This window comes from Verticillium alfalfae, genomic scaffold, assembly GCF_000150825.1.
Source record: "Verticillium alfalfae VaMs.102 supercont1.3 genomic scaffold, whole genome shotgun sequence".
In the NCBI taxonomy this organism is placed as follows: Eukaryota; Fungi; Ascomycota; class Sordariomycetes; order Glomerellales; family Plectosphaerellaceae; genus Verticillium; species Verticillium alfalfae.
Window position 1 is genome coordinate 2,280,205 of NW_003315036.1, and position 18,105 is coordinate 2,298,309.

The 18,105-nt window shown below is 53.3% G+C and overlaps 7 protein-coding genes and 1 non-coding gene across 8 annotated transcripts in view; 3 read left to right on the forward strand and 5 right to left on the reverse strand.

Annotated features, from left to right (window-relative positions):
- The window catches only part of VDBG_03213 (trichothecene efflux pump), a gene marked incomplete at both ends in the record, with an annotated part of 2,209 nt that extends 1,951 nt beyond the window's left edge, over positions 1 to 258 (forward strand). Inside the window, one exon of the mRNA XM_003007028.1 lies at positions 52 to 258. Coding sequence (XP_003007074.1) covers positions 52 to 258 — 207 coding nt within the window. The remainder of the gene's footprint in view (positions 1 to 51) is intronic.
- Positions 259 to 705: 447 nt separating this feature from the next.
- On the forward strand, positions 706 to 1,413 carry VDBG_03214 (conserved hypothetical protein; the record flags this gene model as incomplete). The annotated part of the gene is made up of 1 exon (XM_003007029.1): positions 706 to 1,413. One exon carries the CDS (start codon positions 706 to 708, stop codon positions 1,411 to 1,413), a length of 708 nt encoding a protein of 235 aa, XP_003007075.1.
- A 934-nt stretch (positions 1,414 to 2,347) lies between these two features.
- On the forward strand, positions 2,348 to 4,128 carry VDBG_03215 (luciferin 4-monooxygenase; the record flags this gene model as incomplete). The annotated part of the gene is made up of 2 exons (XM_003007030.1): positions 2,348 to 2,569; positions 2,959 to 4,128. The coding sequence occupies 2 exons, from the start codon at positions 2,348 to 2,350 to the stop codon at positions 4,126 to 4,128; spliced, it is 1,392 nt and encodes a 463-aa protein (XP_003007076.1).
- A 742-nt stretch (positions 4,129 to 4,870) lies between these two features.
- Positions 4,871 to 5,552, reverse strand: VDBG_03216 (3-oxoacyl-[acyl-carrier-protein] reductase; the record flags this gene model as incomplete). Its single annotated transcript, XM_003007031.1, has 2 exons — positions 4,871 to 4,927; positions 5,001 to 5,552. 2 exons carry the CDS (start codon positions 5,550 to 5,552, stop codon positions 4,871 to 4,873), a joined length of 609 nt encoding a protein of 202 aa, XP_003007077.1.
- A 219-nt stretch (positions 5,553 to 5,771) lies between these two features.
- On the reverse strand, positions 5,772 to 8,938 carry VDBG_03217 (conserved hypothetical protein; the record flags this gene model as incomplete). Its single annotated transcript, XM_003007032.1, has 4 exons — positions 5,772 to 7,125; positions 7,181 to 7,927; positions 8,021 to 8,153; positions 8,656 to 8,938. The coding sequence occupies 4 exons, from the start codon at positions 8,936 to 8,938 to the stop codon at positions 5,772 to 5,774; spliced, it is 2,517 nt and encodes an 838-aa protein (XP_003007078.1).
- Positions 8,939 to 9,320: 382 nt separating this feature from the next.
- On the reverse strand, positions 9,321 to 9,410 carry VDBG_15067. Its single transcript has one exon. It is a non-coding gene; the product is annotated as a tRNA-Phe (tRNA).
- Positions 9,411 to 10,172: 762 nt separating this feature from the next.
- Positions 10,173 to 12,358, reverse strand: VDBG_03218 (cellulose synthase catalytic subunit; the record flags this gene model as incomplete). Its single annotated transcript, XM_003007033.1, has 5 exons — positions 10,173 to 10,486; positions 10,595 to 10,648; positions 10,697 to 11,987; positions 12,042 to 12,155; positions 12,218 to 12,358. The coding sequence occupies 5 exons, from the start codon at positions 12,356 to 12,358 to the stop codon at positions 10,173 to 10,175; spliced, it is 1,914 nt and encodes a 637-aa protein (XP_003007079.1).
- Positions 12,359 to 16,306: 3,948 nt separating this feature from the next.
- VDBG_03219 (conserved hypothetical protein) lies at positions 16,307 to 17,429 on the reverse strand (the record flags this gene model as incomplete). The annotated part of the gene is made up of 3 exons (XM_003007034.1): positions 16,307 to 16,727; positions 16,781 to 17,249; positions 17,306 to 17,429. 3 exons carry the CDS (start codon positions 17,427 to 17,429, stop codon positions 16,307 to 16,309), a joined length of 1,014 nt encoding a protein of 337 aa, XP_003007080.1.
- Between the last annotated feature and the right edge of the window lie 676 nt (positions 17,430 to 18,105).

Below are 18,105 nucleotides of genomic sequence, written 5' to 3' on the forward strand. Positions count from 1 at the left end.
ACTTTCCAGGTATCACCGACTCGATCAGAGCTGTGCGTCTGTCTGCTGTAGCTATCACAGCATCCAGACGTGTATCTGCAAGCCTTGGTTTCGGTGCATGCCATAGTCGGTTGCCTATTCTCGAAGGACGCGCAGAAGCACCTAACAGACCGTGTTGAAAGACGAATGGGAGATGGGAAGAGGAAGCCAGAATTGGAGGCGAAAACGGTTGACGATGATCCTCGTCGGGAATCAAGGGAGATCCAGGAAGGTGCCTAGCTGTCCCAAGCTGTGCACGTCACGGCGCAGCAGGGAACACCGCGCAAGGTATTATGTTTGGAAGATAGCTGAACGATAAACTTTTGATATCAGATTAGTAAATCATCGTTCATGGAGCTCGCGTTGGTGTGAGACGTGACCATTGAGTTGAGTAAAGTCACCGGCCGGCTGGCTACGGCATCATCAGCCGCTGTGCGTTGCGCTGCCCTGCAAGACGCCGTCATGACGCTAAAGCCACTGTAGGCGCGCCGTGGCTTGTGCCGGTTGCCCCCTCTACCCCGCCTCTGTACTACGGCCTAATTCCGTTAAAGTCGAGTCAGTCCCAAGCTTCGAGAACCTGAAGCCAGTCGTGAGCCCAGAGCACAATTCCACACGCAAAATCCGTCTGCCAAGAGTATCTATTTGACACAATAATGTTGCTGGGCAGTGATTCATTGCTCGCGCAACATGGATGCCTCCCGGACGCCCAAGCCCCCTCGTCGGAACTCCGTGGCCCCATCAATCAATTCGGCGACATCGCCCTCCTCCGTCGATTCGACAGCTGCCCAAAATGGGATCTCAAGTATCGGATCTCGAGATGTTGAGCTTCAGAAAAAGCGAGCACGGGACCGCAAATCTCAACAGGCCATGCGAGATCGCAACAAGTGGGCGATTCACAATTTGACGGAACAAGTCGCAATGCTTACCCGCGCCGTCGAGGAGCGAAGCCAGCAGACAGCCATGCTCCATGCTCGTGTGGCTACTCTTGAGGTCGAGAATTCGCAGCTGCGGACACAGAATGCCGCGCTCCAGCTCAGCTTGATGGGGCGAGATGCTAGCACGACACCTTCGAGTGAACTACTGATCACGAGTCGCGAGCCCTGGGAGACAGCACCCAAGAACGCACAATCCACGTGCCTCGCAGATGAGATACTGCAAGGCTTTATTGCTTCTGTCAGGACTGACAACTTCCTATCTGCAACGAGCGTGGTGGAAAGGGCGGCATCGTACTCTCTGAAGCCCAAACTCTGCTCACTAATCGAACCTGACAGGAGCACGGAGGATGACATTAGCAATGTCGTAGCGGACATAGTGCGGTCATATCCCGAGATTGAGACTCTGCCAAAGCAGGTCGCTGTATTCTGGAACATGGCACTGCTTCTCAAGGTCGGTTGAAGCTTGGTGCCCACCTTGAATCATTGCATGCCTTGCTAACATTTGGCCCAGTGGATGGTTCTCCTAGATCAGCCGAGTTGGGATCTGATGCCCGAATGGCTGCGTCCGACCCCAAGCCAACGCGAAACTCCCCACGCAGCCTGGATCGATCGCATACCTTGGTGAGGACGTCTCTTCAGTTCATCGGAGCAAGGAGCACCTGTTAACAAAACCACAGGCCACGCGCGCGCGAATACCTGATCGCACACCCCGACATCACTCTTGATGACTGGGCTGCCCCCTACAGCTCAAGCTTTGGCGTAAGCTGGACTTACGATCCTTCACTCGTTGTCATAGCCTGCATAGCGCCCGATTCGGGCAGTACTGAGCTGTCGATTAATCCTGTCTACGAAGAGCACCTGCGACAACTCAGGAATTGGACCGTGGGCGACGTTTTCCGGCAACAATTCCCAGAAATTTCCAAACTCGTCGACGAGGATACTGCATCCTGAACTGGAGATCAGCCCTGCTTTCCTCTTTACACACCCGAAGATTGTGTGACTAAAGCAGGAGCTCACATGACTGACGCCGCTGTCCGCGTCCCAGTTTATTCGAAGCTGTCAATTCGCGCTACTGATTCATCACAGCTCCTTGGTCTGCCCGTGAGAGCCGACGAACCAAATCGCGGAGTATGATTCCCGACCAGCAACGTTTAGGGGAGTCGCCACAGTGCGATCAGCACCTTACCTAGTCAGTGATTAACCTTCCAGCACCAGTTGTCCCACTGAGGGCCAGCAAATGTGTCCATCTAGAGCACTCGAAATTCATCCAAGCTTACGCCTCGTCAATGAGACGCAAATCATCCTCGCTACCAACATATGCTTCCTTCATAGACTCTCTTTTAAAAGGACGGAATCATAATCAATAGATGCTCTCACACACTGATCGAATCAAAATGGCCGACCTCCATATCTATTACTCACCCTACCCTAACATTAAGGTGCCAACCAACCTTTCTGTCTCCCAGTTCCTCATTCAAACGAATCCGGATGACGTGTCACCGGAGAAAGTCATTTGGCAAGACTTTGGCGATGAAGATCAGAAGGTCACATACGCTGGGCTTCGATCCAAGGCTGCCTTCGATGCGGCATGTCTAAGGGAGATGCTGGGCCTGAAGGTAGGCGATGTCGTGTGCATCGTAGCCACTAATTCGGCTCTGTGGGCCTCTCTTGCGCATGCCATTCTTTGGGCTGGGGCGTGCTTCTCGTCAGTGTCCCTTTGCTCTACACTCTCTTCCTGAGCTATCTCTAAAAGCAAACTGCAGAGGCATCAACCCGCAAGCTACAAGTCATGAACTCATCCACTATTTCTCTGTCGCCCGACCCAAGTTGATAGCAGCGGATGCGGAACAGATTACAAAGATCAAGGTTGCGATACAAGAATTACATTGGTCCACGGAGCCAACGATCATAGCCATTGGGAGTTCTTCAACCATTGGACCGGACCATCTCAGGGTGAGCCCCATCCACGTATCCAACTGGTGTGCTCATACTGATGGACAGCCAGTATCCTCGTGACATTCGCAACGCTGCGGTTAATCCCATGTATCCGTTCGGCATATCGAATGGCGACAATACCAAAATACCGGCAGGCATGTGCTTCAGCTCCGGCACGTCTGGCAAGCCCAAGGCGGTCGTTTTATCCCACCACAACCTCATCGCGCAACTCCTCAGCGTGCGGGCAACAAACCCCTTCACCCACACCTCGACCAGCCGTGAGCCTTTCTTCCCCTCGTTTGCACATATTTATGGCATTGTATCCGGTGTTCTAGCACCCGCCTGGATCGGCAATTACGTGCAACCGATGAGACGGTTTGAGTATCATCCTTATCTCCAAAGAGCCGCTGAGCTGAAGGCCAACATACTGCGCCTTGTGCCTGCGACGGCTGTGAGGATGACCAAAGACCCAGAGATTAAGAATCTTGATTTGAGTGCCGTTCACACCATCATGTGCTCTGGCTCACCATTATCCAGAGATACGATTGTGGCACTCCAACAAATCTTAAACCCAGAAGCAACAGTTCTCAACGGCTACGGCATGAGCGAGGCAACCGTGACGCTCCTCCGCAACACTCGCGGTGGTCAAAAAGGTGCCAGCGTCGGAAAGCCAGCTGCGGGCATGGAGGTCCGCATAGTGGACGAAAATTACAACGATGTCCAAGAGGGCGTGGATGGAGAGTGCCTCATTAGAGGGCCGTCAGTGTTCATGGAGTACAAGAACAACGAAGCTGAGACTGCGGCAGCATTTAGGGGTGGATGGATGTGTACTGGCGATATTGTTCATGTCGACCAGGACGGTTATTTTTGGCTCACCGGTCGAAAGAAGGAACTCATCAAGTACAAGGGCCATCAAATTGCTCCAGCTGAGCTCGAAGAAGTGCTGCTTTCCCATCCCTCCGTCTCAGATGCTGGTGTTTGTGGCGTGAGGGACAATGCTACGCAGGAAGAACTCCCAGTCGGGTTTGTTTCCCTCTCCACGGCCATGAGTAACAGAGATAAGAGTCAGACGATGAAATGTCTCAGTGCTTTCATGGATGAGAGGGTTGCATCTTACAAGAGGCTCAGAGGTGGGCTGTTCTTGGTCGAATCACTGCCCAAAAACAGCTCTGGTAAGCTGTTGAGAAGAGAGCTTGTCCTACTTGCGGAGTGCCTGAGGAGCTCACGACCTAGAATATAGCATAAGACAAGGTATGACACCTACATGTCCGCAAAATTACGGTAGCCATGGGCCAGCGGTTAGATGGTCCACTCCCTCCCGTTTGATTAAATGGCGCGGGTCCTCGTGCAGAAGCGCAAAACAACAAGGCAGAAACATACAACATCAGGGATCCGCTGGTGGTCACCCACCCAACTACTAGTCCGACCCTTACTGGCTTATCTATGGGAGAGCGGACGGGATCCCGAGTTCTCCAGTAGGTATGGTCGTATGTATGAGAACATGGTGATTAAAGTCATTATAACAGTATCAATACTGAGACTCTCAGGACCAACAGGTCCAGCACTCTACTTCGCATTCCAAAAAAGAGATGTCGGAGTTACTCTATAACGAGCTTATATAAGATTTGTAATGAGGGAGTAACATGACTTCTAGGCGGACTCAATTTTAAGAGTCAGGGATGCGACTAGACAATCAAGATACGTGTCTACATGAAAAGCAGATTGACCTATGATTCCTTCAACTGAGGGGGAGAAAGCTTTTCGAAGTCACCATCATGAGCATGAAAAGTAAAACAAAACCAAAAGCCAGTGTCCTAGAAACGTGGAGAAGAGAAAGATTGCTTGATGTAGAGTCTGGCTAGCAATTCCATCCTCCATCGATGCTCACTGCAGTCCCGGATATGTACGTGGATTCATCGCTCAAGAGAAAGGCAATGAGCTTTGCTACCTCTTCTGGCGTCCCAAGCCTTGCCATAGAAATCTCAGGTCCTACAGGGCCTGAGTTCGCGCTCCTCAGCATGGGCGTGTCGATGCGACCCCTATCATTAGATCAACAAGGTGTAGCCAGGAACAGGGCGTAGAGACTCACGGGCATATAGCATTTACTCTCACTTGCCTCGCGCCGACCTCTTTCGCCGCACTTCTTGTCAGCCCCACTACAGCATGCTTGCTTGCTGTGTAGGCTGCATTGTTTGCTCTGCCTGTCAAGCCGGCGATGCTACTCGCGTTGACAATGGACCCACCGTCGCTAATGGTCTTCAGCTGCGCCCGGAGACAATGCATCACACCTGTCAGGTTGACGCCCTGGACAAAGTCCCATTCCTCAAGGTCCTGTTCTGAAAGAGGTTTGATTCCGATTGACTTCGGTATTACACCAGCGAGGTTGGCGGCCCCGTCAAGTCGACTGAAGTGCGAGGCGGTATTTGTCGTCCATCTTTCGACGGCATCACAGTCACGAACGTCGAGAACAGTGATGGAAAGCTCTGAATTCGGATGAGCCTCTAAAATAGCGTTTCTAGCCTCTAGAAGACCTTTTTCATGCACATCAGCAAGGGCCAGACGGGCACCGCGGCCAGCCAAGAGGTGAGATGTTGCCAGGCCAATACCTGATGCTGCACCCGTGAGGGCAATGACTTTGCCTGCAAACTGAGTAGGGGAGAACATGATGGATACAAAAGCTGAGAATCGAGGTCACGCAAAGAATGCTTGCCAGCTGGACGATAAATAGAAGCGGAGCGCGAAGGTTGCATACATACGACTAGGTAAGATAGATGGTGCGGCAGATGGTTTCCGGCGGCTGGGAAAAGGAGGCCATTTGCCCCGCACTGTCCGTGACATCAGGCCGAAGGGCGCATTGCCCGGGCCGCCTTCGCAAGCTTCCCGTTAGAGGTGCCCCTTTTGAAGGAATTTGCGGGGGATTGGAACATGCTTCGCCCTCAGATACTCGCAGAGATTTTTCGCCAGAGTATCCAGCTTTGACCCTGAGTTGTAGCCTCTGTCAAGATGATCCTTGAGCAGAAAATGGACAGCTCGAATGTTCTTCATTTCGAAACGATCAATCCGTCTACCGTAATATTCTTCGGGACCTAGCAGCTCTTGGATCTTGTTGATTGTAAGGAAAGACCGCAGCCAGTCCCATTCTTCGGCGCCGCTTACGAAAAAACCAACATTAGCATCAGATGCTTTGTCTCCAGAGCGACCGAGCGCAATATAGCCAAGTGGCGCTTCGATTGTGGCTCCAAAACTGCCGCAAGGAACTGGATCCTCCGTCTCATACGAGTCTTGGGGCCCGTAATCGCAAGTTATGGGCGGTGCTGGTATATTTATACTCGGTTTGTCGTCGTACAGAAAATGTACCCGATGCTCGCAAACCGACTGCGGAATTGATGTGACGAAATACTCCCAGTAACTCTTCGCGGCCGATTGCCTAATATCATTCGAACGTGAAACTCCCTGTAAAGCCATGAGCATCGCTTTTGTAATAGTCGAGGCGGCAGAGCTTACCGGGCAAGACTGCAGTACCGTTTCGTAAAGCTTTCTTGCAAAGCCGTCAACTGACGTAGGGTCGAACAAGCTGGCGTCCTGAGCCTGTGCAAATATTCGGAAATCAACCGTTGCGAGCTCTTGATTTCGGGGGTTGTCTGGCGAACTGCCGTGGACGTGAAACTTGACCATGGTGAATCGATTCATCAATTCCTCCCCGATGGCAAATCTCGCCTGCTCTTCCATCCACTTACACTTTTCTTCAATGTCCAGTCCGACGAGATAGAAGTGCCACTCAGCTTGGTAACCTCCGTGAGCGGTGATCCCGCACCGAGTTGTTGGAGGAGGGGGTAGGCCTTTGACGCCACAGACACGGACTCGATCCTTACCAGTTTGCTCCAGAGTAATACCTTCAAGGACAGCCACAACGTCAGAATTGAAGTAGAGCGGCCCATTGATTTCGTAAACAAGCTGCGATGTCACCGTCTCGACGTTGACGATACCATTGGACATATCCTCCTTTGTGATGGTGCATGTCCCATCTGAGAACACCTCGGCTATGGGGAACCCCAGGTCAAGATGCTTCTTCGCTTTCATTAGGTCTTTGAAGCGGCTGTAGTAGCCACCAGTAACAAAAGCCGAGCACTCGATTAGGTGTCCTGCGACCAGAGCCCCTGCCAGCTCGTCCAAATCGGACGCTCCCCAGTTATGCCACCAAGCTGCGATTCCGATCGAAGGTGCAGCATCGGAGACCCTAGCTTGCATCAGCTTGTTTTTCACAGGATGTAGAAAGGCCAGAATATACTGACCTGCCACAAATGACAAGATCTGCTCCTTGTCGTAGAGCTTCAGCGATTCCCAAACTTCCTAGGTATGCTTGTGCGCAAATGGGGTCGAATCCCCATTCGTTCAAGGTCTTTTGATCTGTGATACTTCTGAAAGTCGCCCCCTCAGCAACCAGGCGCTTGAAGGATAAGGTCACATCATCGCCTTCGACCCAGGCGACCTTCGTGTCGAAGCCGCCTCCCAGCACCATGTCGTTCACCACCTCGGCCAGAAGTTCCGTGTCGCTTGCTCCAGCGTTCACGACCAACTTGGCGCCGTTTTGGGCGACTTCAGAGATCGCTGGCTCAAGGCATTGGAGGAATGTACTGGCATAGTAAGCCGTCTTCTTCCGTTCTTCAAGAGGCAGCTTCGTCGTTGCTTTGTCAGACTGGACTTTTCGTGCCTTTCCCGCTCCATAGCCGGTCATGACGTTCTCGGAAAGCCAATCCCCGACAACGGCGTCGACTTTAGGGTCGGCAGCAAGGCGCCTGATGCCGGCAACTCGGTCAGTGAAGCCACCAGATGCTCCACCTATGCGAACTGGACGTTTCGGTGTCACTGAAGCCGCCATGGTGTCTTGATACACAAGTAACTCTTTGGCGATGTCGAGGTTCAAGTTTCTTTCACGTATTCTGGAAAATATCGGAAAACCGAGGCGGTAAGCTTTGGGTGGTGTCCTGAGGTGGTACGGGGCAAAGTCGATAAAAGAAGTGGTCAGTGAGCACCTCACGCTAATGATTCATCGGCACAGCTTGCAACGCCAGCGTTCAGGGCGACGACTCCCGGAGATGGGAAAAGGGGCGGAAGCTGTCCGAGGAGCTTACTATTTGGCTTTGGTACGAGCACCTCCCCGAAAGGCTTCCTTGCCGTAAGCTGGCAGGACACGATTCGATCTTCCAGTAGAGGTGAAATTGAACAGGGTGAATGTATCGTATCTCAGAGGCCGGAAGAAATTCCCTGCCGTTCCCATTTCATGTTGTGTCTTAACCCATCGAGTATATGGTATCCAAAACCCCGTGGTCGGCAGGTTCTAAGTCGTGTGGCGGCAGCTCCTTAGGTGGCCGCAGTCAAGCAATGCAACCCTGGCTACACCCTATGAGGCTACGAGTTCAAGTCAAACTTCATATCTAGGCACATTGGCTGATGTAAATACTCGGCTTCATGTTGATCTTTTCACTGTTTCGATATAACGTCAGTCCTAGTTCCTGACTATCTCCCCTTGATTGTTGCCGATGGCACTTGCATCAGGCCTTGCCGACAAGGCCTTGGCCAGGCTGAGTGCCTCCTCCCGCACAATAACCGCAAGGGATAAAGATAGCCTCTTCTCTTATCCTCACGTCAAGGCTCCAGTGACAAGTGCTGCAGATGTCATGTAAGCCAGTTTCCCAAGCGTACCCAGCTCCAAACACATCTACTGGGAAGCAGCCTCAGACCTCTTCAGAAGAACAAGGTTTCTCACTCATTTCAACCTGGACCTTAGCCTTGAGATCGTGAGTATCGACCATACCAGTCTTGAGGTCGTTTTTCACTCTCAGTGGGACTTGATTCGTCTCCTGAGTGCGGGTGTATCCCATAGCAATGGCATTGTTGCGCCTGTCGCGCGCGTGCTTCTCCGTCTCCTGCTCCTCGTGCTCCCCGCACGCGATACAGATAAGCTTTCCGAAGGGTGCCATGGGACCAGCCGTGACAACTAGAGCACACACGGCGAGTAACAAGCCACAGGTGACGGTGGACGCCTCCATGATGCGGTTCGTTACTGTTCCTAGGGTCCGAGAAATAAGTGTAAATGCGATATTGGGCAGAGCTGAGTGATTGAGGCGTAAACTGGCGCCGCATAGTTTGTTCCTCGCATCATGACAGGACTCGACTCCTTCCCACGCAAGCTCGCCATTTGATTATTTCTACACGCAAGGGAAGAAAGCTGTGGGCAGGGGCGAGAAAAGTTGAGAAGCCCCAGGTGAACAACCGACCTACCCAGCCAGCTCCTTCCTTCAGACATACATGCTATTTATTCCTTTGACTGGATACGACACTAATGATGACCACCAACAAACCTACCGAGCAGGTGGCAAAAGGTTTGAGCTGTTCAGAGAACAGATCGGTGGTCTGAAGACCTTAAGATGTTGGGGTGAGCCGGGATCGAACCAGCGACCTTTAGATTGACTTCCTGAAGTTGGCTTCAGTCTAACGCGCTCCCAACTGCGCCATCCCCCCTGAGGGCGAAGGCGGCGTTGGCAGAACAGATTCTGAATGAATGATTCGGTGGGCGAGGGCTCACTGTGGATAGAACAGATTGCACCCACCCGCCGTGGTGGGTTCAGTTCACCGTCTCGTCCGGGGGCTGACCATACAGCTAAACCAGGGCATAGCGCCGCATGCCATTCAACGAAAATGGACTTTTGCACTCCTTAGAGATACATAAGGTTAGGGTTGGTGTTATGTACGTTATTAAACACCACATCTCGCGCCTAGAAAGTGGCGGATTGTGACCAACAAATCTATCTATCATGCTTTACAAAGCAACTTTGGGCCATGCGCTACGCTTCTGCCTTTGGGATGATCGAAAGAACAGAATGGGCCTCATCTTTTCTATACATATGCGATTGACGCCATACCCGTCTCGTGTGACAAGGTATTCGTGCTTGTGGTTGTGCCATGTGTGCGCGCGTTTGGCCATAGACTCTGAAGAGACGAATCAAGTGCAAACGTACGCCACCGTTGTCCGTGTCTATGCCCGCCGGGGATCTTAGAGAATGCAGGGCAGACTTGTCCTGATGTCCAGTGTCCAAGTGTGAAGTTAATGAGGAATCGTCCTCCAAGAATGAAAACCAAGGTTTGTTGCCTATTGCAAGTGCATCGGTGTTTCGTGTATGAAGTTATTCAGCCGTGTGTATATGCGTCGAGTGTCGTGTCGATAGAGCGAACGCTCTGATGGGGTATCCAGTGATGACGTCTCCTTCAGATGGGAAATGACGTCTACCAATTGCAGAACATGAAGTAGTGGTGAATGAAGAAGTTGTAGACGTTGATAAGGATCAATGGGATCGTGTGGTACCAAGTGAAGCCGGTGACCAGTCGCCATGTCACCACACCAATCATGGAACCAGTGACGATCAGGGTCCAGATGATGCAGAGAAGGCGCATGTTGCGGTATTTGTTGCTCTTATGGGCTTTGCTATCGCCGGAGGCAGCCCAGAGAAGCTCAATGTTGAAGACGCGGTCCTTGATCGCAGTGAGATAGGCGTAGCTCTGGACAGTCATGGTGTGTTGGACGTTGAAGCCGTAGGTGGCTTTAGACCAAACGCGGCATCAAGATGACGCCATAAAGAATGGAGGGGATTGCGAATGCAGGTTCCAGAACTTGAACCATTCGGGACGAATGGCGAGCAGCAGGGTACCCGCGATGGGAGAAAGGAAGATGTTGGCAGAAACGGCAGAGTAGTATAGAAACCCTGTCGAGATGAGCATGTTTGCGGATTCAAGAAAGATGGAATACGTACCTGACAGATAGCAAACCTTCTGCATGAAGGTAAGTTTCGAGACCCAAAAGTGGCCATTCGTCAACAGCGTCGTGCTGCCACGAGCCCATCGCATCTGCTGGGAAAAAAAGGCCCGAGGCGAGTCTGGGCAAACGCCGGTGGCGAGGCAGAGAGGGATATACTTGACCTTCCAACCACGGTCTACCGCGCCAAAGCCTGTATGGACATCCTCGGAGAAACCAATCTCGGCGGTGCCTCCAACGTCAACGAGAGCAGCACGGCGGTACATGGCATTGCTGCCAACGCAAATCGAAGCACCCCAACGATTGCGGTTGACTTGGACAACACGGTAGAACAGCTCCTGTGTAGCACCGGCACCCTGCTCGACCCAAGTCTGTTCATCCAGAACACGGAAGAACTGAGGGCTCTGGACGATCGCGGTCTTCTCGTCATCGAGGTGCTCAACCATTAGTTCCTTGACGAAGTCGGGGCGTGGGCAAAAATCGGCATCAAAAATGCAGAAGAATTCGCCGTCGGTCCGCGCGAAAGTCCATCGCAGATTTCCTGCCTTGCGAAGACGGGGTCTATCCTCGCGGACAGAATAGATGAATCCAAACCGCTCAGCCAGCAGACGAACCTCTTCCTGCGCACCGTCGTCCATGACGTAAACCTTGAGCTTGTTGGCGGGCCAATCCATGCGAGCAATGTGGTTCCAAGTGTTCTCAAGAATCTCTATCGGTTCCTTGCAAATGGGAAGGTATATGTCGACCGTCGCGGCATTGAGGTCATTGATGGGGAACCGTTCAACGCGGCCGAGATGTGATTGGTAGTCCCAATCGCGGCCAACGATACCAACACCATAGGAGATCAGGAGGTACAGGCACATGCAACCAGCAAAGACTCCATACCAGTAAAAGACAGGCGAAGACAAGGTGAAGAGCCACATACCCGCGCCAAGAGCAAGGAAGGAGACGACGCCGAAAACGTAGAGCAAAATTCGGTTGGTGCTGGTATACATGATCTTCTCCTCGTCAGTCGGGCAGACGGGTAAGACCAGGGGTGGAGGCTCGATCGGGCTGTATGTTCTCCTAAACTTGTGATACATGCGCTTGTGGAATGGAAGGTCGGACCCAGGCCGCAAAGCAGTGACATGCTTCTCAGTGATCTTCTCAGGATCGACCTGTATGATGGCGCCATCCGCACGACCTGCTAGGTGGCCTTGGCCCACGCTGAGAGTGGAGGTTGAGGGGTTCTCGTATTTCTCGCTCTCGTCATTGACGCCAAGCTGTGCTCTGCCCAGCGGGGAGGGTTCCTATGCGCAGGTCAATATCATGCCCGCACCCTGGTGTTGAATGACGGCACCTACGATTTCTGGTCGACTTAAGCGGTGATGCGAAGGAACGGCGCCAGCTCCAGGTCTACGAGAGGCTTGCTGGCCAGCAAGACCTTCATGACTGTTGCGATCGTGGTCAATGACATTCTGCGTCGAGTCAGCTATTGTCTTACGCACTGCATGCACTCCGGCGTGGAGTACGAGCGTACCACAGTGAATGTCGAGTTGCTTGCCAGGGAAACGGCGGCACTGTCGTCAGTGTCGAATGGATTACGCTCAAACGGGTTCGAACCAGGCCCAGAATCGGGGGTGTTACCCCGAGTGTGGCCAGGCGTCCAAGGGGCTGACATGGCGGACGCTTCGGTGAGTGGTGACGGTGGCGATAGCTGGTCGTATCCGATGCGGTGTAACGGCCTTTAGACGACGAGACACGGAGCAAACGAGTGTGAGCTGAATACCGAGTTGAGCCACGGGCGAGGGCGTGGTTTGGTCAAGTTGCCGGCCGATTCTGGTATCCAGTAACTGGTCTGGAGGCTGTTCTGGGTGACTCCCGAGCCTCAGACGTCCAGGGATGGTGATAGATCTCGAGCAATGGATAGAAGCGTCTAGAGTTCGGTGATTGTGCTTGGTACAATGAAGTCCAAGAAAAAGCGAGTGACTGGGGGTGCAAGGACCTTGTTTACTGATGATGCATCAAAGACTAAGAGGGCTGCTCACAGTCGAAACGGTCGATGGCGGGGAGACAAACGCAGCCGGGACAACAGGGGGAGGAAAGACGGCGATCGACTTGGGCTGGGGAATAGTGACCTTTTCCCTGAGACGAGAAAACGAGAGTCGAGGTGAAAGCGAGTGTTGGCGTTGGTCAGAGGAGTTTTGTCCAGGAAGCGGCTCCAAGGGACGTCAAGCCACTTGATAATGGCTCAGGAGCGGCGTATCTTGGAGCTCGATGGTGGAGAAGGAAGGAAGGGGAGGAGGGGGAAAGAAGAGGGAAACGAGCATCAAATCAGGCCAGGTGAAGATCAAGGTCATCGAGGTGAAGCGGCCTGGGGATACGATCGGGATCCCGCGGTTGGCCAAGATGCTAAGCAGCAAGGCAAGGCAGGCGCAGGCAGGTCAAGAAAGGAACAGCCAGGGTGAAAACAGAAAACACGAGGCACAACAGCAGACGAGACAGGTCAGATAGCTGGGTCGAACAAGGGGAAGGAAGCAAGCAGAACGGCAGGCGGCCCCCGACAACAAGCTACCTAGACAGTGAATGGGAAGGAAAGAAGTGACTGACAAGGGACGGGAAGGTGCGAAAACGGTGGATTCGCCAAGCAGCGTAACCAAGGCAGGCAGCTGGACGAGCAGGCACGAGAAGCCCGAAGATAGCAGTAACATGGGCCTCATCTGCCTTTGCATCTGCATCAACGGCGCCAAGGGTCAAGTTGCCAAGGGACCAAGAGCCGACCGTCCCAACATCCAAGACCCAAGACATTGAATCGGTTGCCCAAATGCTCCGGATACGTGGCCAAGAGGTCTTGGGACAGATCCCGTTCATGATGGCCCGAATCACGAGTGGATACGTCCATGGCACACTGATATCCCGGCCTATGACTGACTATGCGACGACGCATTACGCATATTGCACCAGCCAACTTGCCCGGAGGCTTGAATCACGAGCTGAAAAAAAAGGCGGCGGCGTTCCCTCTAGCAAAAGACGCCAGACGGAACGGCGCCTAAGCCTTCGGCGACATTTGCTGAGTAGGCAATTCGATACGAAGGCCGCTGGCGGCACACCGCAGCACAGTCAGGGACGCGAGGATGGGCGCGGCAACCAGACCTCATGGGAAAAATCCTCAGCATCGATGCGCACGCTCACTCACCATGCTGCCAGGGCGTGTGGGACTCATGAATCAACGCCGTTGATAAGCTTGATTTAGACCTCGAAGATATTGGGGGAGGACAGGGGTTCGCGCGAGACGAGACAATAGACACATCGGGACGGCGGCAAAAAAAGGGAATTACGCCCGCTTCCTGCATCTTCCGTCCGTTAACTCGCGTCATCAGGAAAAGTCAGTCAATGGCCGTGAAAACATTAGCTTAATAACCAAACCAACTCCACAACTGAGCTTGGACGCACATCGAGCCGCTCGTTCTCCCTCTCGTACTCGTGAGAACCCAGCAACAATCCGGCCGGACGTGGCATCTGGGGATATCCGCTGGCTGCCGGTGCAATAAGACGTACATATATGCACCAAGCGGGCTCTAAGCCAAGTGAGGCAAGTAATGCCTCTCATCTCCACGAGCCTTGGCCCTACGGGGCGGCCCCTAGCTCAAGTTTGGGGGGCCCTTAGCTCGGCCCCGTTCCTGGGCCGCCGATTGTGATGTCTCGCCTGCACCACAGGAGCAGGAAGGAGGAAGGGTGCTTCGTCAGCCATCAACCTGTCGTCCATTCGACATGAGGGAATGGGACGCGCCAGCTCCAATGCTCTTGTTGCCACAGGAGCCATGAGAATATGACAACGACCCAAGACAATGTGCAAGATTTTTTCTTGGCCCCAACAGCGTTCACCTACCTGCACAAGACCATGGCAGCGCATTAGCCCCAACGGCTATACCAGGAGCTTGCGAAAGTTTTCCGTCACCGTGCAACCACTACTTCACTGTCGAATGGCCGCAAGCCAGAAGTCAGGCTCCCTACAATCATCGTGCTCCATCAAAGGTGCTACCAAAGCGGGCTCGCCGAAAAACGGCACATGTTTGCATCAATTGTGATCAAATCGCCTCGATTCCCGATGGAAATCAACGATGGCAATCTCTACCTCGTCTCGTGGCTCGTTGGTGGATAGCAGCGACGAGCCAAGTCGTTTCCAGTCAGGGTAGCCAAGCAAATAATCAGCCAATTGTCTGAGCTTCAGCGTTCCCGCTCATCTAGGATCGTCTTCCGCTTTGCACCTGCAATCTTCCCAGACAGACAGCCCATCTCATAGGATGTTGTTTGCGTCCTTGATCGCCGGTGACATCAGCTCGAGACAGCTCAGGCCCTCGGGAAGAGGGCACCCCAAACAGTAGAATAAGTTGCGCGTCCTTGTATCAGCCGCGGTACCAAAGTCGCCTACTAGCTTGACTCTGGAAGCGCTTTCACAGCTTCACCCCTCGCTGGTGACGATCGTCCAGCGTGCCATCCGATCCGGTCGCACAACCGATCATTCAGCGAAGCCCAAGCCAATTGGATCTTCCCTGTCGTTTCTCATGCTACCGTTCATTCCGTGTCGTAGATCAACGCTCCTACCTCTTTGTCTTCCTGCCCAGCCCAGCACACCAGCCCAGGCAGTCCGCTGGCCCTTTGAGCACATGCTGATAAGGACCCCACCCTTTGCATCTGCACTGGACTGGTACAGTAAGACCTGGCTCTCTGCCCCCGGCCCCTAATCCACCGGCCAGTCCCACATGCCGACAATGCCGCACCGTTTCCCCCGCCAAGATATTCTCCGTTCTAAAGCCATCCTGGCAAGGGGGCGGGCCAGTAACGGAACAGGGGGGGGGAGACCGGGGCTCATTTTGCACAAAGCACCGCCGGCCGGCGTGCGCGTCCCTTGGCGAGCGCAATACTTACACGGACGCAAACCTTGGCCGACACCGCCAAGGGGGGGGGGGGCGAGAGAAAAGCCAAAGTACTCAATCAGAGCGTCATCATATTCCTCCGTCTGCTGCTGCCTCTAGCGTTGCGAGCAAATGGTAAACAGCATGTTGCGTCTTGCAATCGTCGTGATGGTGCCCTCTAAAACTCGACGTGTGAGCGATGAGGTCGAAATAAAGTCGATGCCCGCGGGCCTGAACCTTACTACTATAGCCGTACCTAAAATCACGCGCGATCGACGAACCGGCGCCCCCGATTCGAGTTGATCAGACAGGACCTAACGAAAATCCGGGGAGGACCACGCCAGCAGGTCCTGGAATACAAAGTCCAGCACAGCAAACGCTATACGAATCAGATACAAAATTTCGGACGCAAGTGACATGATGTACTTGCATGTGGGCTCGAAGCATGCGTTTATTTCGTTGTTATTCGACTTTGCTTGTCGCGTTTGTTGCACATAGTGCTGGCGGAAACGCGTTTGAGGACTGCACACAGCCAGGATAATGGTCAATGACGAACAGATGCAACAAACAGCACCATCCATTTTGCAAATTGCGATCTTTGGTCTAATAGAGAGCATAAAGCATGATTCGAACCAACCCGCCAACTCCGTGCAAAGAACCCCGCAACATGTCGCGAACCGCTGGCTACTCGTACACGGATCTCCCACGTTGCTTTAGAAACCAAATGCAACCGCTAGTGCCATGACCGCGGGCGTAACCAGAGTCAGCGTTGAGAGGCTGATGGCCGCGCCGGCGCTGTCGTTGTCGTTGCTGGAGCCGCCATTGTTGTTATTATTGTTGCTGCTACCGCTGTCGTCGTCATCGCGAGCACCATCGTATCCATCGGCGTCGAGTTCCATTCCAAAGTTGGCAGCCGAGAAAGTTACATTCTCGGTAGAGAACCATGTTTCCGAACCGAATTCAACAAGGCCCAGCCAGGGGTCGGAGGGGAAGTCTTCGATATCGGAAGGGTTGGACAAGATGTATTCGAGAAGAGGTGCAACATCGCCATCAAACTCGTTCACATCTTGACCATCGCGAGTGACCCAAGTGAAGACATGGCGGCCGCCAGAGTTGGTGTTGTACCACAGAGAGCTATTCGGTGAGTACATAGCCGAACAAATGGGGATGGTGATAACTTAACATACAATTCGTGGTCACCAACAGTCATGTTAGTCAAAATACTGTCACCCTCGAGCGGCTGCGCGCCGGAGCCGATTTTACCGAGCCAGATCATGACCTCGTACGACGAGTTGACTGGGTTGTACGTGTTCATGCGGTCCCCATCGAAAAAGAAATCCCAAGCAGCATTGCAAATGACGCCAGCCTCGAGAAGCTCCTCCTTGTTGTCGTCCCAGGTGCTTGTGCTAAAGTCGCGGGGTGGGCTGCTGGGGTTACCGAGAGTCATGGTCCAGTCGGTCTTGAGCTTCATTTCGCGAATGGTGCTCAGCTTCGTGGGCAGATTATCGTGGTTGAGACGAACGTAGGGGTACGAGTGCACATCCTCAATGTTCTCAGGCCAGTTCCAGACAACGTCAAAAGAAGGTCCGCTCTCGTCGACAGACATGCAGACATGACCGTTCTCGGGACTCTTTGGATTCCAGGCATTGGGGTAGTCTAGCATGGAAAGGTCAGTCTACGTTTCGCTGCGACGATGTTCGAGTCGCACTCACACATGATAGTATCATTGAACTCGCCAACCCTTTCCTTTCCACAGACTGTCGCATCGTAGGTCTGGGCAGACGCGATGCCCAGGAGCGCAGCAAAACTGCCGCTTAGAAAGAGTGTGTTGATCATATTGCTGACGGGAAGTTGTCCAGCCACGGGCTGCTGTGGCCGCGAGCTTGCGATGCAGCGACTTGTAACACAGTCGAGATCCTCCAGGAACCGTCCAGAAGAACGTCGGCGTTTGAGCGACAGTACTCCGAAGCGCAGACAAAGGCGAAAGGAAGCAGAGAGATCAGACAGGCGCGGAGAAGTGGTGGAACGGGGAAGCGACTGCTTTTGTCCACTCAGACGGTAAACGGATTGGGTGGTGAAAACGAGGAAAGGAAATAGATGCAGGGTGCGTCCCAGTGTAGTGTAGACCCAGCTGCCAAGGCCTGCATGGCTGTGGCGGAGAAGAGCTGACCCGGCGCGTTCAGATAGGTACCTTGGTAGGTAGGTCAGGTAGGTAGATTCCTCCTCTGACCCTGCCACGGGGGGCAGGGTGCGCTGGCAGGTGACGGCCAGGTAGGTGCATCTCAATTCCTTGTACGGTAACTACCATACCGTAGATAGGTAGGTACCTACCTTCCCTTAAGGTAGGTACTGACGACGCAGGAATAGTGCTTACCCAGGGAAGGGTAGTTGGTTCCAGGTGCCCAGAGGCGATGTAAGACTCACTGGCCAGTCCAGGGACAGGGAACGGAACTACACTTAGTGCCCTGTCTAGCTCCAGGATTAGCGTGATGGCCCCGAGACCTTGCCATCA